This window comes from Anser cygnoides, chromosome 2 (assembly GCF_040182565.1).
Source record: "Anser cygnoides isolate HZ-2024a breed goose chromosome 2, Taihu_goose_T2T_genome, whole genome shotgun sequence".
In the NCBI taxonomy this organism is placed as follows: domain Eukaryota; kingdom Metazoa; phylum Chordata; class Aves; order Anseriformes; family Anatidae; genus Anser; species Anser cygnoides.
Genome location: NC_089874.1, coordinates 27,553,865 through 27,574,032, shown reverse-complemented (window position 1 = coordinate 27,574,032; position 20,168 = coordinate 27,553,865). Strand labels below are relative to the sequence as shown.

Genomic DNA, 20,168 nt, shown 5'->3' with positions numbered 1-20,168 from the left:
TTAAACTATTGCATGCTGATGGAGATATTAGAAAATCATGTGACATACTCATAAACATAGCTCATAAAGATTACTGTAAAAATTGAACATTCCCTGGTAGTAGAGGTATATTCACGCTAAAAATCCTGTTCATAGAAACTGAACCTCCAGTTTACCATATTTTTTTTCCATTTTGCAAAAGAAATGTAGTCATATACCTAAAACGAAGGCTGTCCTAACTAACACCAAGCTCTGTTTACAAAGGACTGTGAGGGTGTTACAGAGTTAACCAGATTTTTTTCCTTAAAATGTAAATTTTAATTCAAGCGTGTAGTTACATTACAGTGGAAACAGATTCTTATACAACCTGAACAACTTTAAGGAGAAGTCTGTCAGACCTTCTGTGCAGATATGTATTTACACTTTTATCTGTTTCTCTTCTTTTAACTTGAAGTGCAAAATTCATTCAGGTGAATGTGGATTTTACATGGATTTTACAATGAAAAGATGGAAGGATAGTGAAGTCCTGATAGGGATAATCACGTATGTTGAGTTCATGTAAAGAGGCTTGTGCAAGTTCTACAAATCACTGATTTATGTTTAGCGTTAGGTACTACCAACTAGCTAAGAATTGATTGTTCTGTCAAAACATTTATTCAGTTTTAGCATCCACGTTATGATTGCCATTATCAAAGACCAACTTGAAAAGCTCACTATTTCTGGCACCTGCTATTTGATGACGAATTTCAGATAGGCTTTAGGAAATATCTAAAGCAGCAGTATTTGTTGCAAAGAAAATAATAAATTGTACTAATAAAAATTGAAAGATCTTGTGTATGTTGTGAGATACTGGGGTACAAAATGTCAGCAAGTGAGTCAGAAAAGGCTGAAACATCTATTAAGAATGTGAAAGAATTGCCTTCTTACAAGAATAAAAAATACCATAATTTCTTAACTTCTTTATCCAGGCAATATGTGAGAAATAGCATGGGGTTATGTGAAATGCGTACTAAGATAAAAGGAAGCTGTTCAGAAACTGGCAAAGAACATAATCTAATCAGCCAAAAATCTGGATGTAGAAACCATATGCCAGGGCTGCTGGAAATTTGCTTGTTTCATTTCTGTTGAGGACAGTGATTAAAAAAAAAAAAAAAAAAGTTTGACATCTGTAGAGGATCAGATGTTAAAATGGATTATGGACTTCAAGAATTCAGCGAGCAAATGAGAATTATCGTCACTTCCAGAATTCCCAGCTTCACATTACAAAATGCAGAAGATAGAACATAATGATTCTTTTTTTTTTTTTTTTTCCTTTTTATGAAAGAAATTTGTGCCAGGCAAAATCATCAGAAACAGAGCAGATGGGCCCAAATGTATGAAGAATAGCTTCAATATCCTAAGCTGGATCTTTAAACTGCAGAGATGGGTATTAAAGCACAATTGGCAGCACTGTCTGATTTGAAGATGTTCCATTCCCCCACCACCAGCTTTCCCATCCCACTAATCAAACTGACTCTGGCAGAGGCTTTGATGCCATCAGTCTCAGTTTCTTTAAAAGCTGATAAAGCTTGAAATTCAGAAAGTTTGTGTTCAGCTTTGAAATAAAAACTGCCTCCAATCATATGTTTTTATTCTACCAAAAGTATCATGACACCAAAATATTGTTTTTCGTGCCATCTATTGCTTGTGTGGTTTTTGTAAAATGAGCTAGAACTGCATGGGGTTGTCCGCTCTATGACAGCTGGCACTCAGCCTGGGAGCTAATGCCTGGGAGTACAGAATTTTTAGAACTTCTGAATCTGTACATGAAGATAGTAGAGGGAGTTTGGTTGCATAGATGTCACTGATAAATTTGCTAGGGCTATTAGAGGTTCAAAATGTGCCATGTGCTATGAAAAATGCAACAGCCTGCTGATGCCTCTGTACTCAGAGATATCAGTAATTAAACGAAAGAAAAGACAGGTACCCCATCTGCTGAGAACTATTCTTTCATTAGAAAAGTTATATCTGAGTATTGAGTCAACTGGAAGAGAAATCCCATAGAAAAAGCATTCTGGTGACTGAAGAAAAATAGTGCAGCAAAAAGGTTTGTGAGCTATCTGCAGTAGCAGTAGCTGGTAACAGCTCTTTAAATGGAGAAATAACAGCTGATGGAGTAATTAAATATGGCATTTTTAAATGATTTTTGCAAACTATTAGTGTGATTCTACCTTGCTATAGTTTAGGTTACTGAGACAAAATTAGCTGAAGTTCCTCTGGTATAAGCACTATAATTTTTATTTATTTTTTAATAAGAATTCTGTATCTAATATACAGGTAGAAATATAATTTCAAGACCTGTGGCAAAGAACAACCAGTTAACCAAATAGCTAAGACGTTAAGTAGCCATCCATACAATATTTGTTCTGTAAGTATTTTAGCCAATTATTGAAAATGGAATGTAACCAACAATACAGAATATAGAAGGAGAGCAGCAGTATCGTGGAGAGAAAACAGACTCCTTAGAAAATGCTTGAACAGAGAGAGAAAGATGGGTCACTACATGTGCACTGCAGTTTTCAATACTTTGTAGCAGGTAATTGCAACTTGTTTTTGATATGATAATTGAATCTTATTTTTTCTTAGGGATTGGAAGGTCCTTTTGGCCCAAGGGGACCTCGGGGACCTCAGGTAAGGGAACTAAAAGGTAAGAAATAGAAAGAAAAAACATTATTTTCTGTAAGTTTGTTCTACATACAACCTGACAATTCTGTGGAGAGCAGTATGTTTGGTGCCTGAGGCACCAAGATGGCAGAGTCTGGCAAATTTTGTCTTTTAAAGATAAATTTCAAAGAAAAATTTTTGACTCCTGCTACTTAAAACTTCTCAGAGGTGAGTGGTGCATTTGGGCTTTCCAACTGTAGAGCTCTCCTCTTGCCCTTAGTGTAAAATCATGCCCAGTCATACCCTAACTTGTTAAATCCATCTTATATGTTTCTTGGAAACCTGAACATGGTCTTCCTGAAATACAAGGCAGCCAGAGAGACAGAATTTTGTTGGAGAGACTGAAATCTGACATGATTAATTAAAAAACTGGGAAAAGAGTAAGAAAAATGATGCAATTCGTATGGAGTATCTTTTCTGCCAGCATTGGTTAATGAACATTAATAATAGAGTTCCAGCATGCTGGACACTTTACAGAATATGAAGCAGAGCTTAGCATTGTGCTATATTTTACTGTATCCTGTTCAGGCCAAATTCAAGAGAAACATTACGTGCATCTTCAAAGAAAACTCATTCTCTACTTTGACTTTTGTGTAGGGTGTCAGTGGACCTCCAGGTGAGCCAGGCCTGAAGGGCATTCAAGGCAGCAAGGTAAGATGTAGTTGTGTATGTGTAGGTGTTATATAAGGAGAGAGGATGCAGAAAATCCACATGGAATCTTTATACTGCACTTTTTTCCTCAGTAGGTTTTTTTAGTGGTGTCCCTTGCACAAAAATTACGTAGATCACCTGCACGGTGCACAGTAGTGTCATTGTGGTATGTAGGCTTTGTCTCATTGGGACATACAGCTCCACCTGGGTCCTTGAGCCCAGCCATCAGAGCTTGGGAGAGCATTTTGTAGGGCCACAGTTGGGTGCTACTAGGGACCTAGAGCCACGGCAACTGAATTTGGAACTTAAACCATCTGAATATGTCTTTGTTTCTGCCATCACTTGGGAAGTTTTCTCTAGAATATCTTTGAGTAAAACGCCTTGTGCTTAAACACTGTAAGTGATTTTAGATGGAGGTTATAAAATATTGAGATTGAGTTTTTAAAGTCATCTTTTATATTGCTTATATACTGTAAAAGCTCAGGACAACTTTAAAATTGATAAGGGTGTAAGAATTGGTGACGATTAATGCCTTAGTTATATTGAAAATAGATCATGTGGAGATAATGACTACAGCTTGTCGGGCAAAAAAAAATGGGTAAGGTATCCGGTTAATTTAGGCAGCCTTCTGACTTTCAAACCTTTGGCAAACTGCTTTATGTGAATACAGTTATCTTGCCCACAGGACAGTTATTAACATCATTGTTCGGTACAGAAAGATCTTTTATGTATCAGTTTGAAAATATGGGGTGTAATGACAAGGACATTTTACCACTGCATGAATAGTAGAATGCCATATATAAGTTTTACAAGGCAACTGAATTCACATAGAACAATTTGCCAAGGATGCAACATTTATACATTCATGTTTTGTTTCTTAGGCAACAAGTTAATTTGAAGATTCACAGAAATAAACTTAGATGTGGGAAATATTTATGGTAAAAAGGTTGAAATACTGGCATCCACCATGATTTTCCTCTTCCTGACAAGTGCTTTTTCATACTTCTTGGGTCTTCATCTTTTCACAAAATGCTTGATTAGGAAAATTGCTACAGAATATTTCAGAAGTGAGGAAAGAAAGAGTATAAAGGGTCTGAAAGAAGCTATTCATGAATGTGGTGGAAAAGTCATGCCTCTCTTTAATTTCAGTGCGGCAAATGGCAGTAATTTTTTTTATCTGTCATTTCACACTGATGAGTCCAAGATAGTGCTGTAGATACTTTTGTTGTACACTAAACCATATTTGTAATATGTTATTTGTTGTTCTGTCAGTCTTTTTATACACTTACCTATCTGTAAAATACCTGTAGCTGGCTTTCTATAATTCTTCTACCTGGGTGCAATATTTATGGCCTCTTCATTTTTGCTGCAGACTTTCAGTATGAAAGTTTCCTTGTTTTTCAGCTTCCAACTCAGCAACTTGCTGACTAAGATCTCTAGCCGAGGTTTTTCAGGCTCAGACATCTATGATAATAAAAACACTCTCAGATGAGTTTAATTGCACTTATGTAATTATACTTAAAGCTAAAGAATATAGAGGAAACATAGGTATGTTTAGAGGTTATCTCTTGACCCTACCTAGTGCCAAAGCCAACCTTTGGCATTTTGGAGCTTATTTGAGATGAGTGAAAAATTTTTCAATGATCACTACAGATAATCAGTAGTTCTTCATAGCTTAATAAACACCCATTCAGCTGGTAAAGGTCAAGGCCTTTTTTGGTTCAGACACATAGCGATCTTTCCAATATCTTTTGTCTTTACAGAAAGATTAGTCAATTGCTCTTTTAAAATTAGTTTTCATGACACATAATACAATATATCTGAAAAGTAGCAGTTATTTATAACTATCTCGTATAAAATAAGTAAGGCTATTCTTAGTGCACTTCCTTGTACCCGTGGCCTTTCCATGCTAATACTTTCTGCTTATTGAGCCGAGCTAGTGACTTCACCCTGGTTTAGCAGAGCTGAAGGCAGTTTCATGGCATTAGTATCAATATGACATAATGCAGAACACCACTGCTGAACATTTATATTCATTGTTGGTGGGCCATGTTGAGGTTTGAAAGGAGAGATTCAGTTCCTAAAAATATAAACTCCAGATCAAGCTCAGCCTACAGATGTTTTGGGTCTCATTTGTGAAGTCTACAGTTCACTCAAATATCTGGCCAGTTCAGTCCACCCCTGACCATAATGCTGTGCCATAACCCTTCTGCTTTGCAGTGCTGGGTGGCGGACACAGTTGCGGATGGTGTCGTCTGTGCTGCTGGCTCTGGCAGACACCAGCAGGAGAAGGTTGCTGGTTTTGCAACTTTAATTTATTTGCTTAAATTTGATATGTCTGAAGCAATGTAGCATAGAGTCCAGAAACATCATCCAAGAAATTACTAGAAGGAACTTTTCATTACTTATTTCCTTTGTTATCCATCTGCATTCTCTTATTCTCTCTTAAAATGCTGCCTAATCTGTCAGTGTATAATTCTTGCTGTTTGCACAATATGAGGCTGCCTTATTTTATTGCCAGTGCTCAGTTGAATTGTTTGCAAAGTCCCACAACTTACATTGAACAGCTTTCCACTTGTAGCCTGTTTCCATGTAGACACCAAAGTTTAGGGGTGTTCATATGAAGCTGAACCACATCTTTAATCTCTGAAAGTCTTTCTGATGCACTTTGCAATTAGCCCTTATCTGAAATAACCTCTTTATTACAAAACTAAACTGTGTCACCTTACTTTTGCCTTCTTTCCAAGGTCATATATGAATTTGTAGAACAGCCTATATGCTGCATAGAACACAGTTCAGTGATATTAACTAAAACCAGCTTTTGTTATTAAGTAAAATTTTAAAAAGCTTTCTCTATTTGCGTTTCTGCAAAGTCATAGCATCTCAAATAAATCTAAATAGTTTTATTACTATATAAACTTTTTCCATAAAGATGCTGAGACATTTAAAATGACAAATTTAAACCCTGCTTCTATATAAATAATAATACATGTTAACTCATCTTTTCCTTATGCCATATTATTATTTATTTCCCTGACTAAATATATTTATATTTAACCAAATGTTGAACTTACATGATAACAGGAAACTTACAACTCAGTATAAAAGATGATCATTTTAAAAGAAAAACATTAGAGAGGAACAGGAAATTTTATTAATAGTTAGGAATTGGGAACTGGCTAATTTCACTCTGCATCTCTTGTCTTCTAGAGCAGTCATTTTGGGCCTGTTCCCTGTTCCGTTTTTTTGTTTGTTTGTTGTTTTTTTTTTTTTTTTTTTTTTTTTGTACTGACTTTCTGGTGTTTATCAGTGATGTTTCACTAGGAAGACGTTAAATTTACGAAAGAGCAATTATATTGTTAATGCCAACGTCTAGATTATCTTTTCTCTCTCTCTCGCTAACTTAAAATACCAAGAAAGAATACCATTCACGGCTGTGCTTTATATTTTCTTACAACTTTGCTGAAGGTCATTCACTTTAAGGCATACTTCAGCTTCATCAACCACAACATATTATCTGCATTCTAACGTGAAACAAAAACTTACATCAAAGCGTACTACATACTCTATCCAGCTGTAGAACATATACAGAAAAATAAAAAATGAAAAATAAAAAGAAAAAGCTTTTGTAGTTCTTTTGAAGTTACCACACCCAATTAATTAAATTGCAGAACTTTGATTTATAACTTTTACCTGTGGTAAAGACATTTTTGACTCTTGTCAAACTGCAGCTTGTACGAGTAAAGAACTGATTGTGTTTTGTCTCACTATGAAAGCATGGTTGGCCTACAGTACGATTTTGCTGGCTGATGCAAACAACGGTTTCCCAAAGACAAAGAAACAAAGAAAAGACAGGATCTCACTTACAGAAGGATTAAAAGTACTAGAAATATAAAGTCAGCAAAGAGAAAAGCCATGCTGTGCTTGGTTCTGCTCCAGTAATATCCTATATTGCTGCCTGGATTGCCAGGAGTCGGCTAGATGGCTTGTTAACAGATGGTATGTTGATTAAATCAGTAGTGTTTGCTTTTGCTAGGCTAGCTTCTCAAAGATCACATTGAAGTTATTACAGGAAGGCATAGGCTTTCGTAAGGGGACACAGGAGGTAAAGTTAGTATTCTCTATAGATGAAAACAAAACATTTACTTGCTCTGTAAATGTAATATATTCTGCCCTAAGCACCAATGTCCAGAAGCATTATCCAAAGAGAATCCCATCTCACTTCCAACATTTCTAGTAGCCTGCTTTGTGTGATTTAAGTGCTGCTGTTCTACATATCTCTTATCTGCATTGGCTAATACAGGAAAATAGCATTGTAACTGGCTACGACATTTACTTGCATCGGAATTATTTGTTACCTCTTATGTTATGTTCTTATATTCTTATTAGAAGACACCTATGCCGTTCAATAGTAATAACAAAGGGTTATAGAAAAAAATGTAAATATTCTAACACAGAAAACATTTGTGCATCTTAGTTTCCTCTCTAAAAGGAAATAGAATCACCATGATTTTTCTAGAAAACAGAGGAATTCTAAGAGTGAATGTAATGCCATTTATTTTGATCAAGAAAACTTCTCAGTCCTAAGTTTTTGCTGCTTACATTTTTGCAAAGCTAACGTATCTCATTGGGGTTGAAAATGTAAAATGTGCGGATCCACATTTTCCTAGTATTCTTGGAGTTAGATAAATGAATTTGCAACATGCATATGCCCATTACTGAGCTTTTCATTAATTGATTTAGATACTTGCTTATTTTTTTAATATCTAAAAAAGCACATTCTGTACAATTGCACAAGTGAGGTTCTGTAAGAGTGTTTGTATTCAAGGCAATTTTGAAAATCTATTAGTGAGGGACTGAATTTTCAAAAGTTCAGTGGACAATTTACAAACAGAATGATTTGGTTACACATTATAAAGTTGGGGCATAAAATCAGGAAGTGGACATGACCTGTGTGGCTAAGGTAGCCACTCATAAGGAAGTAATGAACAGGGAATTTGTATGGTTATCATTTCAAAAATAACACTGGGTTTGTTTGCTTAAACTCTTAGACCAGCTACTGGCAATAAATAACACATTTCTATAAACCCTGATATATTCATGGAAAGATTGAGAACAACACATTCTTTAAAAGCCACTGTTAAAGTGAGTGCTTTTAACAAAAACTCTCAAAGAATTACCAGCTAAAGTTGTAAGAACAGATGTGTATTCAGACTTTTAAGGAGATAGTTAAGTTTGAATGTGGGTATTCAAAGCACTTATTTCCATGAAAACATCTTGGGATAATGCTTCTATGAAAAATCCCTTGTTGCATATTTCCCTGAAAATGTGTCCCAGAATGAACTGCTAAGGGTTCCTGCTTCTCTCATGACTTACAAATTCTTTCCTTACTTATCTGGCAAGTTATATGTTTCCCAGGAGACTGAAAAATCTATAAAGAAGTATAGTTTCAATGTAGCACAACTACCTTAGAAATATGAAATATCAGTAATATATATTAAATATCTGTATCTGCTTCCATTGTTGTTTCAAATGTTCAAAAAGATCATCATATTTGAAAGTGTATTTTTCATTATAGCTTATTTGTTATAACTTAGTCATTAATAGCTTTATCGACTCTGACATGCAGACTTTTTGTTCCTTGCAGTGTGTATGTGCTTTCCTAAAAGTAAAGAAGCCATTTATGCTGGCACTAACTGGTATTCATCATAACATAGCAAACTGTTTGCTGGGGGGTAGACTGTTATGTATTTTCCAAGCTTAAAATGGTATGATTTTCATATGTAAAAATGTTGATCTCAGATGAAGTGAAATTTTCCTTCCTATTGCTCTAGCTGATATTAAATGCAACTTGAAGGAAAATCCCAATAGAAAGAGAAAAAAGGATTTGAGTGGAATGTTAAACAAAGAGAATGATTACAAAGAAGCTATTTTGAAAAGTAGAATTTTCCTTCTGAATGTAGGTAATGTTATTATTGGCAGTGCTCTGTTGTTTTAATAAATTTCACATTTCTTGTAGCACTATGTAGAAGATAAAAGAGAGGCTTGCTAATAGCCATATGAACATATGATTGATATATAGTCTTTAAAACAGGTAGAAATAGTTTAAGTTTCCAATTTTGCACCTTGTCTGGAAAAAGGCTCTCTTTTTTTTTTTTTTTTTTCCCCCTCATTAATCTTCAGACATCCTCCCCTATCAGGGAGTAAAACATTTAACAAAACCAAAATTTTCATGCTATTCTACATTCTTTTTATTATAATGCCTACTTACAGTGTCTGCACCAGTACCTACTGAAAAACAAACAAACTAAAAAGCTGCTCCGAAGCTGGTTAAAGGACATCAGTTATTGGAGAGAAAAAAAAAAAACTAGATAATGTTTTCATCGTGGTTAAAGAAGAGCTTTTGGAAAAATGTTAACTTCTCTGGGACTGCCATCAAGACAGTGCATGCATTAGCATAGCCCTAGCATGTGGGTAAACTTGGGCAGGAAGAAATAAATTGTAATAGGAAGCATTCCTCAGAGTTATTGTCCTTGGAAAGTTCTGTCAGAAGCTGTCAGAAATAGATATGAAACACGATGTCTGTTTGGACAACAGGCCAAAAAAAAATTGGAAGACACTTTCCAAATACAACAAAGGGGTATGGTTTATTATTTCAGCTGAGTTAGGAGGATGTTATTTACCAAACATTGTTTTTCAGAATGGAACAAGTTCCTACACGATTTCTTAGGTTTAGTTTTGACAAATGTAGCTAGTGTGCTTAGTGGCTTTCGCTGTATCGAAAGTAGCCTACTTATGCCTAGTAGGCTAGCGTGCTGCTGTCTTGGTTTTGGCTTTTGGTTTTCTTTTTCCTTTGTTGTTGTTGTTGTTGTTTTGGAATCTGGTATATTTATGTAATATATTTCAAGTTTGCACATATCTTTTGCATTTTTTCTGTGTGGCATGCTAATTCATCCTGGCACAACACACACCCCAGGCTGCCTTTTCCATGGTAGAGATGACGACTGAGAATTTGAAAATCTAACACTTTGCTCACTGCCTGGCCATGGCTGCCACCCCATACCTGCGTGAATGAGTGAGTGAGAGGGCACAGGAGGGAAGCACCTCGTCAAAACATGAATCTACAGCTCTGCCTGTAGGGAAAACAAAGAGTGAGTCCAGCAGCAGCTACAGCTGGCTTGTGTGTGCATGTGTGTGCATCATTTCTTGCAGTAGCAGTGGGAGAGGGCACCTCTTGTGTGTGTGTGTTTCCTCTTGGAGCCTATGGCTGCTCAGGCTGGAAGCCAGAGTGGGGATCCACCTCCAGCAGCTGTCAAAGCCAGATCATCTTATCAGCATGTGAGTTTAGTAGGAGGAATGGTAACCACACTAGCATGTTTTAAGTAAATCTTGCAAAATACTAAAAAGAGTACTGGGAGAGATTCTTAGTGGCAATGGATAAAGGAGGAGAGAGAAAAGCCAAAGCAACTGCTTTGTCACCTTATGGACTTCCCTATTCCTACAAAGAAACCAAGTTGACCAAAGCCTTTTGAATCAAAATGAATTGATTTCAGTAGGCTTTTGATCAGACTCAGGAAGTTGGAAGGTAGCAATTATCAACTATTTATGTTGTGTCAGTTTTCCAATCTGCCACTCTAAAAGTGCCAGCATTTACAGTGGTCTGTGTCTCATTCTTTCTGTCTGAGGCACCTCTGCCTTGAGGTGGAGAAGTCCATCCCTAACTTTATTATAACCAGACCCTGAAACCACAAGAGGCTGTATCTGTTAGCTCCACTAGTGAATTAGAGAGCTACTGAAATAAGAGCTGGTAGTGAGTTATGGGAGGCTACGAGCTGAAAAGCAGATTTTCTTGGGCACTAGGCTGTTGTGCTTTGCTTAACATTCTTCCAAAAGCCATGTTTTGTATATCTTGATCACCTTTGCAAGAAGCACAGCTGCAGGTAAACACAGCAGAAGTGTCTCTGTCCTGGAGAGTGTCTCTATGCATGGAAATTTGTTTGCAAAACTTTCTACTGAAACCTTAATACAACAGTTTTACCTGTGTAGCTCCCATAGGGATGCCTTTGCCTGGGAAGCAGAGCACACCAGCGGGCACTGGACTTTGCTGGTACCGTTCGGCCAATGCACTTCTACATGCTGATGCAGAAGCTGAACTTCCATCAATACTTAGCTGATTGTGATCTGTCAGCATTAATGAAATTCAGTAGTCAAAATTGCTATGGTTGGAAAAGAAATGGACGTTTCTAAGTCATGAAAACCCTCCTGAAAATGTTGCTCTTAGTGTATATCATTTTCTAAAGAAATAAACATTTCCTTACATATTTTCCCTACTTCTTGTCTAAACAGAATCATCCCAGAAAGCCCTGAAATTCAGCTAAAGTACGACGATGTTAAAACAGAGAGCTTGAAAAGAGAATTAAAGAGGATGCAAATGCTAGCTTTAGTTGTATTATTCTTGGCCTTCCCTAAATTTCCTGCTGATGGGAAACAGTTAATAAAAATTGTTTTTGATCAGCTGAATTTAGAGGACAGCATGTTCAATGCCAAATTAATTCCATGGAAGAACTGGAAGTCTAGATGATGGGCCATTTGAGGAATTTTTTTTTTTTTTTTTTTTTGGTCAGTTTCAAAACAGACACAGGAGATAAAAAAAACAGCTATGAACAAAACAGGCCAACTGTATCCTGTGGAGCATCAGGCATGGCATTGTTAGCAGGTTGAGAGAAGGGATTTTCCTCCCTGCTCTGCACTGGTGTGGTCTCACCGTAAGTACCGTGTGCAGTTTGGGTGCCACACTCTAAAACTATTAGAGAACATCCAAAGGAGGGCTACAAAGAAGGTGAAGACTCTGATCTCAAGCATTAGAGTTTGCCTAGAGATTTCCATGGATAACGTGTCCCTCACAGTAACCCTTAGTGCATGTTGAATAGCTAAACTCACAAAGCTATTCTGCAATCTTGTCATTTATGACTTAAAGCTAGTGCACTTACTCCTGCAAAAGGCAGGTCCTGAAGATATTTTCCCTCTAATTTCTCCATTATTTAGAACAATTATTTTCCCAAACTATCATATTTATAAGGAATTCTAAATAATCTTTGAATTTGCAGGTCTTCGTTGTAAGTGAATATAATATATAAACATCAAGTCAGTGAAAATGCACTTGAGGCATACTGTTGTTAAGAGGAGGAGGCTGAAGTATTTTGGAATTTTGTCCCAGCAATATTGCAGATTTCATCTGTTTTCAGTTCTTATAATACTTCAGTTTCCGTCTAATCATCAAGCTTTGAAGAAATTGTTAGTATTTAGTTTTTAGCGTTCCTACATAGAAGAAATAGTATGTATTTAAATACACAAGTAGGTCCAGTGAGATCATGCTTAAAGACCTTTTCTATATCAGGGTCCTAGAGCAAATGCACGTAGGGGATATCATACAGTTGTACTAACTTTCAAAATAGATCAAAGTGCAGACCCTATTCATCATAGTGGTTGTATTATGTGAAGTGCATGGATTAAATATGTATTTGTGAATGGCTGTCTGGATTTGTTCTGATTTGGAGAACTGTCAAGCACTTAAATTTGTAACTGATTGGAAATCGTTACTGTATTAGGTATACAACGTTTTAATCAGAAAATTACTTAGGTTAAATTAGATCTTAACTATTTTCTGAGTCAATGGTTTCAGAATGTATCCTCCAATGTGTCAGAACTAGTATTTGTAGTATCAGTCTGTGACAGGTTCTCCAGACAATGAAATTCAGATCTTCAAAGCGTTTTATCTGCCTCACTCCTGCTTATGCCTCCAAATGCCTGTTAATTTGGGAGATCTGATGCTTATTTTCACCTGACCCTACATTGGCTTTGTAGAAACGTACTCAGCTAACAAGAGGAGCTTCAGTCAAAGACAGCAATAGGAGCAACAGTTGTGATATGTAGCCATTGCTACTGGAAAATTATTTAGTCCTATGTATAAAGCATAAATACAGCTGGATTTCCAAATGCCTGTCTTCCTGGCAAGAAAAGGAGTGAAGGAAGCACATACCAAATTATTGAGTAAAATCAGGACCAAAGATATAATGAGGAAGAAACACATTTTGAATGGCTTTATGACTTTATTATCTATCCCAGAAAATTGTATGGCCAGGATATTGGCCTTGCTACTAACCAAAACATTTAGCTTTAAACAGTTGTGGGTTTTTTTGTGTTTTTTTTTTTTTTGTTTGTTTGTTTTTGTTTGTGTGTTTGTTTTTGGTTTGGTTGGCTGGTTGTTTTTTACTTTAAATACATATTTCTATAGCCCTGAATGGTTGTGATGGATAGATACTCTGGGAGAATTTGATTACGAAAAGAGACTATTGCTTTAATAATCTGTTTCTGTGTTTTTTCCTCTAGGGAGAACAAGGTCCTATAGGTCCCTATGGTCCGCCAGGACTCCCTGGTGTTGGACAGCCAGGACCCAAGGTAAGTCTCAGTTATATGTCTGTGAAAGTGATAACTGTGGGCAGTCATTTTTTGGATGAAAGTTCTCATTTGCAGTTTTATCAAACTCTTATAATCTAAATATAAAACCTGTATAATACTGGTTTGTGTATTTGTGTAGAATGGAGATGACAGACCTGCTTTTCCTTCAACCCCAAGTTTTGATTATGATTCCACTGAAACAATAGGCCAGAAATAATGCCATTTAAATGAGGGTTAAATACCTGAGATCAGAGTCAAGCACTAGCAGATGATTGCACTAATGAATAATCATTCTTCAAGGCATTGAAATACATCTCAGTCACTGTGATATACAATCAAGTGACAGATTTGCTTTGCTATTTCTTCACTAGGGAACTGATATTCTTAAATCCTTTGCTGTTGGCATGAGGACTGAAACACAATCTAAGGTTCTGAGTGTTAATTGAAATGTACTTTCAAATGTTTCTAAATCATCATTTATGTTTGTTTTACCTCAAGAGATGTTAAGTATTTGATTTCCGATTTTTCTAATGAAACGATTAAGTCATCTATATATAAATGTTAAGCTTTTCAAAAGCGTCAAGTTGAATTAAGACTGAACTTAGTAATATTCTTTCTCACAAGGGTGCTACAGGTCGAGAAGGTAAAATTGGATTCCCAGGACCTCCTGGAACTGGTGAGCCAGGATTACCTGTAAGTCGTTGATAGATGAATTGGAAGTGAAAATAAATAAGTCTAAGCAACTTTAATTGAATGACAGCAGCTATATAGGGTACTGATTCCATAAGCCGTTCTACACAGCTTAGAGCAGCAGCTATGCCAGCCTAATATTGCAACAGTAATTGTGCATGAATTGCCGGAGTAGGAGAATTAAGTCATGTCCAAAAAAGTTTTGGTGAAATAAAAAATTGCATGGTCCATGTGAGCGAGATTACAGCATACAGTTTTCAGACGGACATGGAGTTGTATACTAATAGGCATACCCTTCCTAGTTTGAATTAAGGAGATATTTAAAAATCGTTTAAAATCAAATTTTAAGACGGTGAAAATCCAAGATCTGAGATGTTCCTCAACTCCAGTCTGTAATTTGAATTGCATCAGAAACAAAGATCCAAATTATATGCTTTTAATTACATCTTTCTCTTCTGAATTACAGTAAGTTACCTTTAGCAAGCTCTTTGTAGCTCTGAGAAACAGTTCTCCTAATAGCCTCCTTGGAAGCTGCTTTTAATTTTAGCAAAGGATTGTACTCTTTCTTCCACTGTTAAGTTAGTGCTTGCTGGTGGCTCTTTTTTCCTGCTGGTTAGAGTATAAAATGGTAGTTTTCTTACTTCATTAATAATCACAAGATTGTTAATTAAGAAGCCACAAATGTAGATGATTGTTAGAATTCATTCTAGTATTATTTTTGAAAGTCTCCTTGTGACTATAAAATATATTTTTCACAAAAAATGTAGGAACATTTTTATTTAATCAAGATCATCCTTAAAAACTCTTCAGTAGCTTTAAATAATAAAAGAGCTGAATTTTCTGGAAGAACCAAAAATATTACAAAACAAAAGAATTATTTCAGTGTTTCTGTAAACAAAAATTGGCATTTTCTCTTTGTGTATGTTTATCCAGTCATTTTGTATTAAAAAACAAAAAAAAAAGTTCAAATTAATGATTTTCACCATTTCAGGTACATGAAATTATAAGGAATAAATTACAAAGCAGTAAATATATTTATTATAAATTAACCCACAATTTCATTTGGGTTTTAAGGATAGAGTCTTTAGACATTATGTCACTCAGATCATTTCAGCATTACCTTCTTCTTATCTAAATCCTCCAATTAAGGTTTACTACACTTCATTTAATTGCCTGGGCTCAGCCAGCTGTTGTGTAAGTGTTGCTACTTATCAGTGTCATAAGAGTTGCATGGAACTATATTAGCAAATTAGGCAAAATGTCAGTAAGAAATGTAATTGCTAATATCAGCTGATTTTTTTTTCTTTTCTTACAGGGACCACGTGGCCCTGATGGTCTGCCAGGTGAGAAAGGTCTACCAGGAGAGGGCATTCAAGGACAAAAGGTAGTTTTATGGAAATGTTTTTTAAAATTATTTAATCATAGGACAAATTTGCTTTAATGCCTAAGCTATTTAAGAGCACTGATCATTTTAGTTGTACAAAATATCATATGGTGGATCTTGGTCTTCTGAATCACTGTGCTCTCTGAATACCCCTCCTAGTTCAAAAGCTCTATTAAGATGATTACAAAAGAGTTGTAGTGTCCCTCTGAATGTAATAAGTTAATGATTCTCTTATTTATGTATTTAATAAGATACCTTTTTTTGCTAGCTTAATGAGATAAGTTGTCTTCTGAAAGACTATTTAGCTATTTATGTTTTTTATTGGAAGCAAACATTCAGGAAGTATTTTTGTTCTGTCTTACCATTTTTGGAAGCTAAAACTTGGGTTATATGAGTCTCTGTGGACAGTTACCTCATAAGGGCACGTGCCAATTTAATATGTGTGAACATTCCTTTTCTTAAAAATAAGTACAAACAAGCAAAGAGTTATGGTAAAATCATAACTGGGTTTCTCATCAAAGTGTATCCCTCTTTGAGTGGCTTCAAGATTCTCCAGAGCCTTGAGCTACTAAGCAAAGCAGATTTTTCTTCCTTTTAAGGAAAAGACGTTAGCCATGTCCTTGCACCAGAAGGTTCTGACCTGCTATCTACTTACAAAATGAACGCATTATTGCATTCTCAAAATGTACTTTTCTACTTCATAGTATTTCATTTTCTCCCTTTGAAGTCCTGTGTTCAACGACGCAATGAATACAGATGAAGCATGTTATGAATTGCAACTGAATTGCTTTTCTGTAAAACTAATAATTCCGTTGGCTGTTTTTCTTGTTTGTTTGCAAAGGAATACTTTTTTCCTCATTACCCACATTGTGTTGACCAGTTCGTCTTGGATCGTTTCCTTCATAAATTCCCATATACAGTTACAAAACTGTTACTTATTTCTAGGGTGAAAAAGGCTCTGAAGGTGCAACTGGTCCAATTGGACTGCCAGGTCAATCAATCAAAGGTGACAAGGTGAGACACAGAGTATTTTCCTGATCATATTTATAGTTATATTTATAGTAAATTAATGATGAATTATTCACACAACAACATGAGAATATGTTTTAGCTTGGATCTGAGGTACTACTTCAATGCAGCTTCACAAACTTCATAGCACTCATCTATACAAGTTAACTGCACTGTGGACGGTATTCTATGCAGCTGGAGTTTGGGGGAAGAAATTGACTTACTTTCCTCCTAAAATTATCTCGGAAATATTGTATTTAAAATATTTTAAATTAAATATTTTAAAAAAATTAAATAAACCTTGGGTTATCTAGTCTAACGGACCTGGGACAGGCAATGAACATGCTAGCTTCTGAAATTTGTTAGCTTTTTGGCACCCAGATTCTCAAAGAAGAATCCAGAACAATTGTAATTCCCTTGGCCAGAGGAGATTCTGGCCTGTAACTTGCATAGGTCTCGAGGATGACTGATGAAAAATGCCCAAATGTCATGTAGAGCAGAGACAGTGATCCAGATCTTCCTTCTCATGGTTTAGTGATGTAGCCCTACTCCTACTCCCTGTTTTATGCCTTCCCTCATGTCCCCATGACTCCTGCTCTCCTCACTGTCCCACGCTTGGCTTCTGTGAGAGGGGAAGATGACATTCCCATATGGAGTTACGTGCAGCTTAGTCAACAGGGTATGTTTCTCAGATGTGGGGAGTTTGATTTGAACTTACTCATCTTACTGTCCAGTCAAATGGATCTCTAAGATCTTCAGAGCAACGTAGATGGTCTGATGTGGCCTATCTGTGAGAAGCATGGTCAATGAGCACCTGCCAGACCATCTCGCTCGAGGCTTTAGGTACAGGAAGACTGATGACCTGTGAAGGAACAAGCTGTCTTATTCCCATGTCTGTGTAGGAAAAATGCAGTGATGGCCATGGCAGTAAGTGTTTGGGACCATTTCAGTACATAAGGGTTTCTGGTGTAAGTTAAACTAACTATTGCTTTGAAGGGACTGGTGTCCCACTTGCCGGACACCTACATGGATCTGTGCCACTTCCAATACCCAAATGACCTCCCGTAATTCCTCTATTCCATCCTCAAGTGCTGTGCAATACCTCTACAATACCACTTGACAAAGATTTTTCAACAATACTCTCTAGCTGCTCTTTAAAAACAATACCCTCTAGCTGCTCTTTTACACTTGCAAGATTTTCTTCTGAGTGCTGTGCAAGCAACTGTATATTTCAATACAAGAAAATCTGCAAAATTAATCTCAGTCTGGAAAGATAAGATGCAGATCCCTCTAGATGTGATTGTCTACTGTTATAAATGAAATAGAGTTTGCAGGAAGGAAGAGGTGTTACCTGTGTTAGGTGAATTGCCATAAGCAGACTTTAAGGCATTCAAAATTCTCATTTAACTCAAACAGAAGCAGCAAACTTCAAGATCATACAGTTTGGGGACTACCACTCTGTGTTTAAATTAAATGTACTAATCAGCTAACATGGTTTATTGCAATTTAGCTCTCTGGAATACTTTTTATACAATACAGGGTGAACAAGGCCAAGTAGGACCACAGGGCCCGGCAGGACCACCAGGGATAGGCAATCCAGGAAGCCAGGTAAGTTTGAATCAGGAACAGGCAGACACTGAGCTGCAGATATGAAGAAGGCAGCTAGTATGACCTGAGTCAGGTATTTGTCTGTTCCATTGTTAAGTTAGAAGACACCCATAAACTGCCTAGCTGTAGTGTGAAATCTGTCCTGCATTTATTCTAGTCTTTTCATAAAGAATTAAATGGCAGCAACACATAATGAATTTCATCAAATATACTGCATACTACATCTGCTATTTATGAAGACTGGTGTTAATTCTAATCCTGTTTGTCTACTCCTGTGGCCCTAGTGGATGAGAAAGATGGAAGAGCTCTGTTACTCTTCTAAGAGAAAATGGCTTTGCTACCAACTTTATTAAAAAACCCTATCAGATCAGTCCTACACTTTGGGAATGTAATGAACATTTGTATGTAGTTTTTGTTTTATACTTCATCAGAGCTCTAATTTTGATTTGGAGACGTTAAAAATCTCAGTGTTTTTGCATTTTAAAAGGCATCAAGTTAGTCTTCAGGCAAAGCTCCTTGACATTAATGGTTCCAACTGATATGAATGATTTTAGGATTAAGAAAATAGAAATATGGTGTAATCTGCATAATTTGCATAGGAGATAAATCAAGTGCACTGCTTGGACAATGACATGTAGGGGCTTCATGAGGTAAGAGTCCACCACATCCGGATTTCAATCCCCATTGAAGTTTGTCAACAGTCTCGATTAGGTGGATGCAGAACAACAGAAACATCCAAAAAGATCTTTTTTTGTGTGTTTTGCTTTGTTCTGCATTTTTCGATTGTTTGTTTGTTTGTTTTTAGGAAAGAATATTAAAGTTCATGCTTACAGCATCCCAGTAAATCGGGGTTTAGATACTGAGAAACTTCCCATTGGCTTTCTCCCTGAATAGTAATTGTAGTCGCTACACTTGGATAAGGCTGTGAAATCCACCACATCATGTGACAAAGATGAGATAAAATAACTATTAACTGAAAGATAGACTCATGATGAATTTCAAATATAGAAAAATATAATGCATTAACTCATTTATTTTGATTTATAGGGTGTACAGGGTCCACAAGGAAATCCTGGGGCAAAAGGATCCAAAGGTTTTGGTCTGCCAGGTCCAAAGGTAATGGTTAAGATATTTAAAAAAAAATCACTAGGAAGAAGCAACAAGAAATGTATCCTTTTCCAGGCTTTTCAAGAGTGTGTTTTGATGAGATGAAAATGTTCACCAGCTAGCTTGTTCATTGGAGATAACATTTACTTTTGAAGCTTCGAGGAAAAAACACCCATTTATTAAGGTGTTCCCCAAACAGAGCATAAGACTTCAGCTGACATCCACACCTTTTTCAATATGGATTTTGGCTTCCAAATGAACACAACTTTTTAAACAAAGTGACTTTCAGACATGTTTGTATCTAATCAATTTGCTGTCTTATACACATTGTGCTTAGCATTTTACTAAGCAACTTAGCTGTAAAGCAGCGATGGTCTGGAGACTTACGTCTGATCTCATCAGGCCAATTCTTTCTTGTTATGCTTGTTTGTCCATCAGCCTTCCATGGTGACCATGAGAGAGAGATGAAACCAAAGTCAGAAACACTAGGAGAGAAAAAAGAACTTATTTAGAGTTTATTTAGTAGGTGGCACTGCACCATAGCAAGAAGGAAAGGAGGAAGAGAACGGGAAAGTAAGGT

The 20,168-nt window shown here is 36.3% G+C and overlaps 1 protein-coding gene across 2 annotated transcripts in view; it reads left to right on the top strand.

Moving 5' to 3' along the window:
- Positions 1-20,168, top strand: part of COL28A1 (collagen type XXVIII alpha 1 chain) — a 65,000-nt gene that overhangs the window by 8,574 nt on the left and 36,258 nt on the right. For both annotated transcript variants that reach the window (XM_048075423.2, XM_048075422.2), the window contains 8 exons: positions 2,605-2,649; positions 3,280-3,333; positions 13,723-13,791; positions 14,416-14,484; positions 15,797-15,865; positions 16,811-16,879; positions 18,413-18,481; positions 19,529-19,597. In XM_048075423.2, the coding sequence (XP_047931380.2) occupies positions 2,605-2,649; positions 3,280-3,333; positions 13,723-13,791; positions 14,416-14,484; positions 15,797-15,865; positions 16,811-16,879; positions 18,413-18,481; positions 19,529-19,597 (513 nt within the window). The remainder of the gene's footprint in view (positions 1-2,604; positions 2,650-3,279; positions 3,334-13,722; positions 13,792-14,415; positions 14,485-15,796; positions 15,866-16,810; positions 16,880-18,412; positions 18,482-19,528; positions 19,598-20,168) is intronic.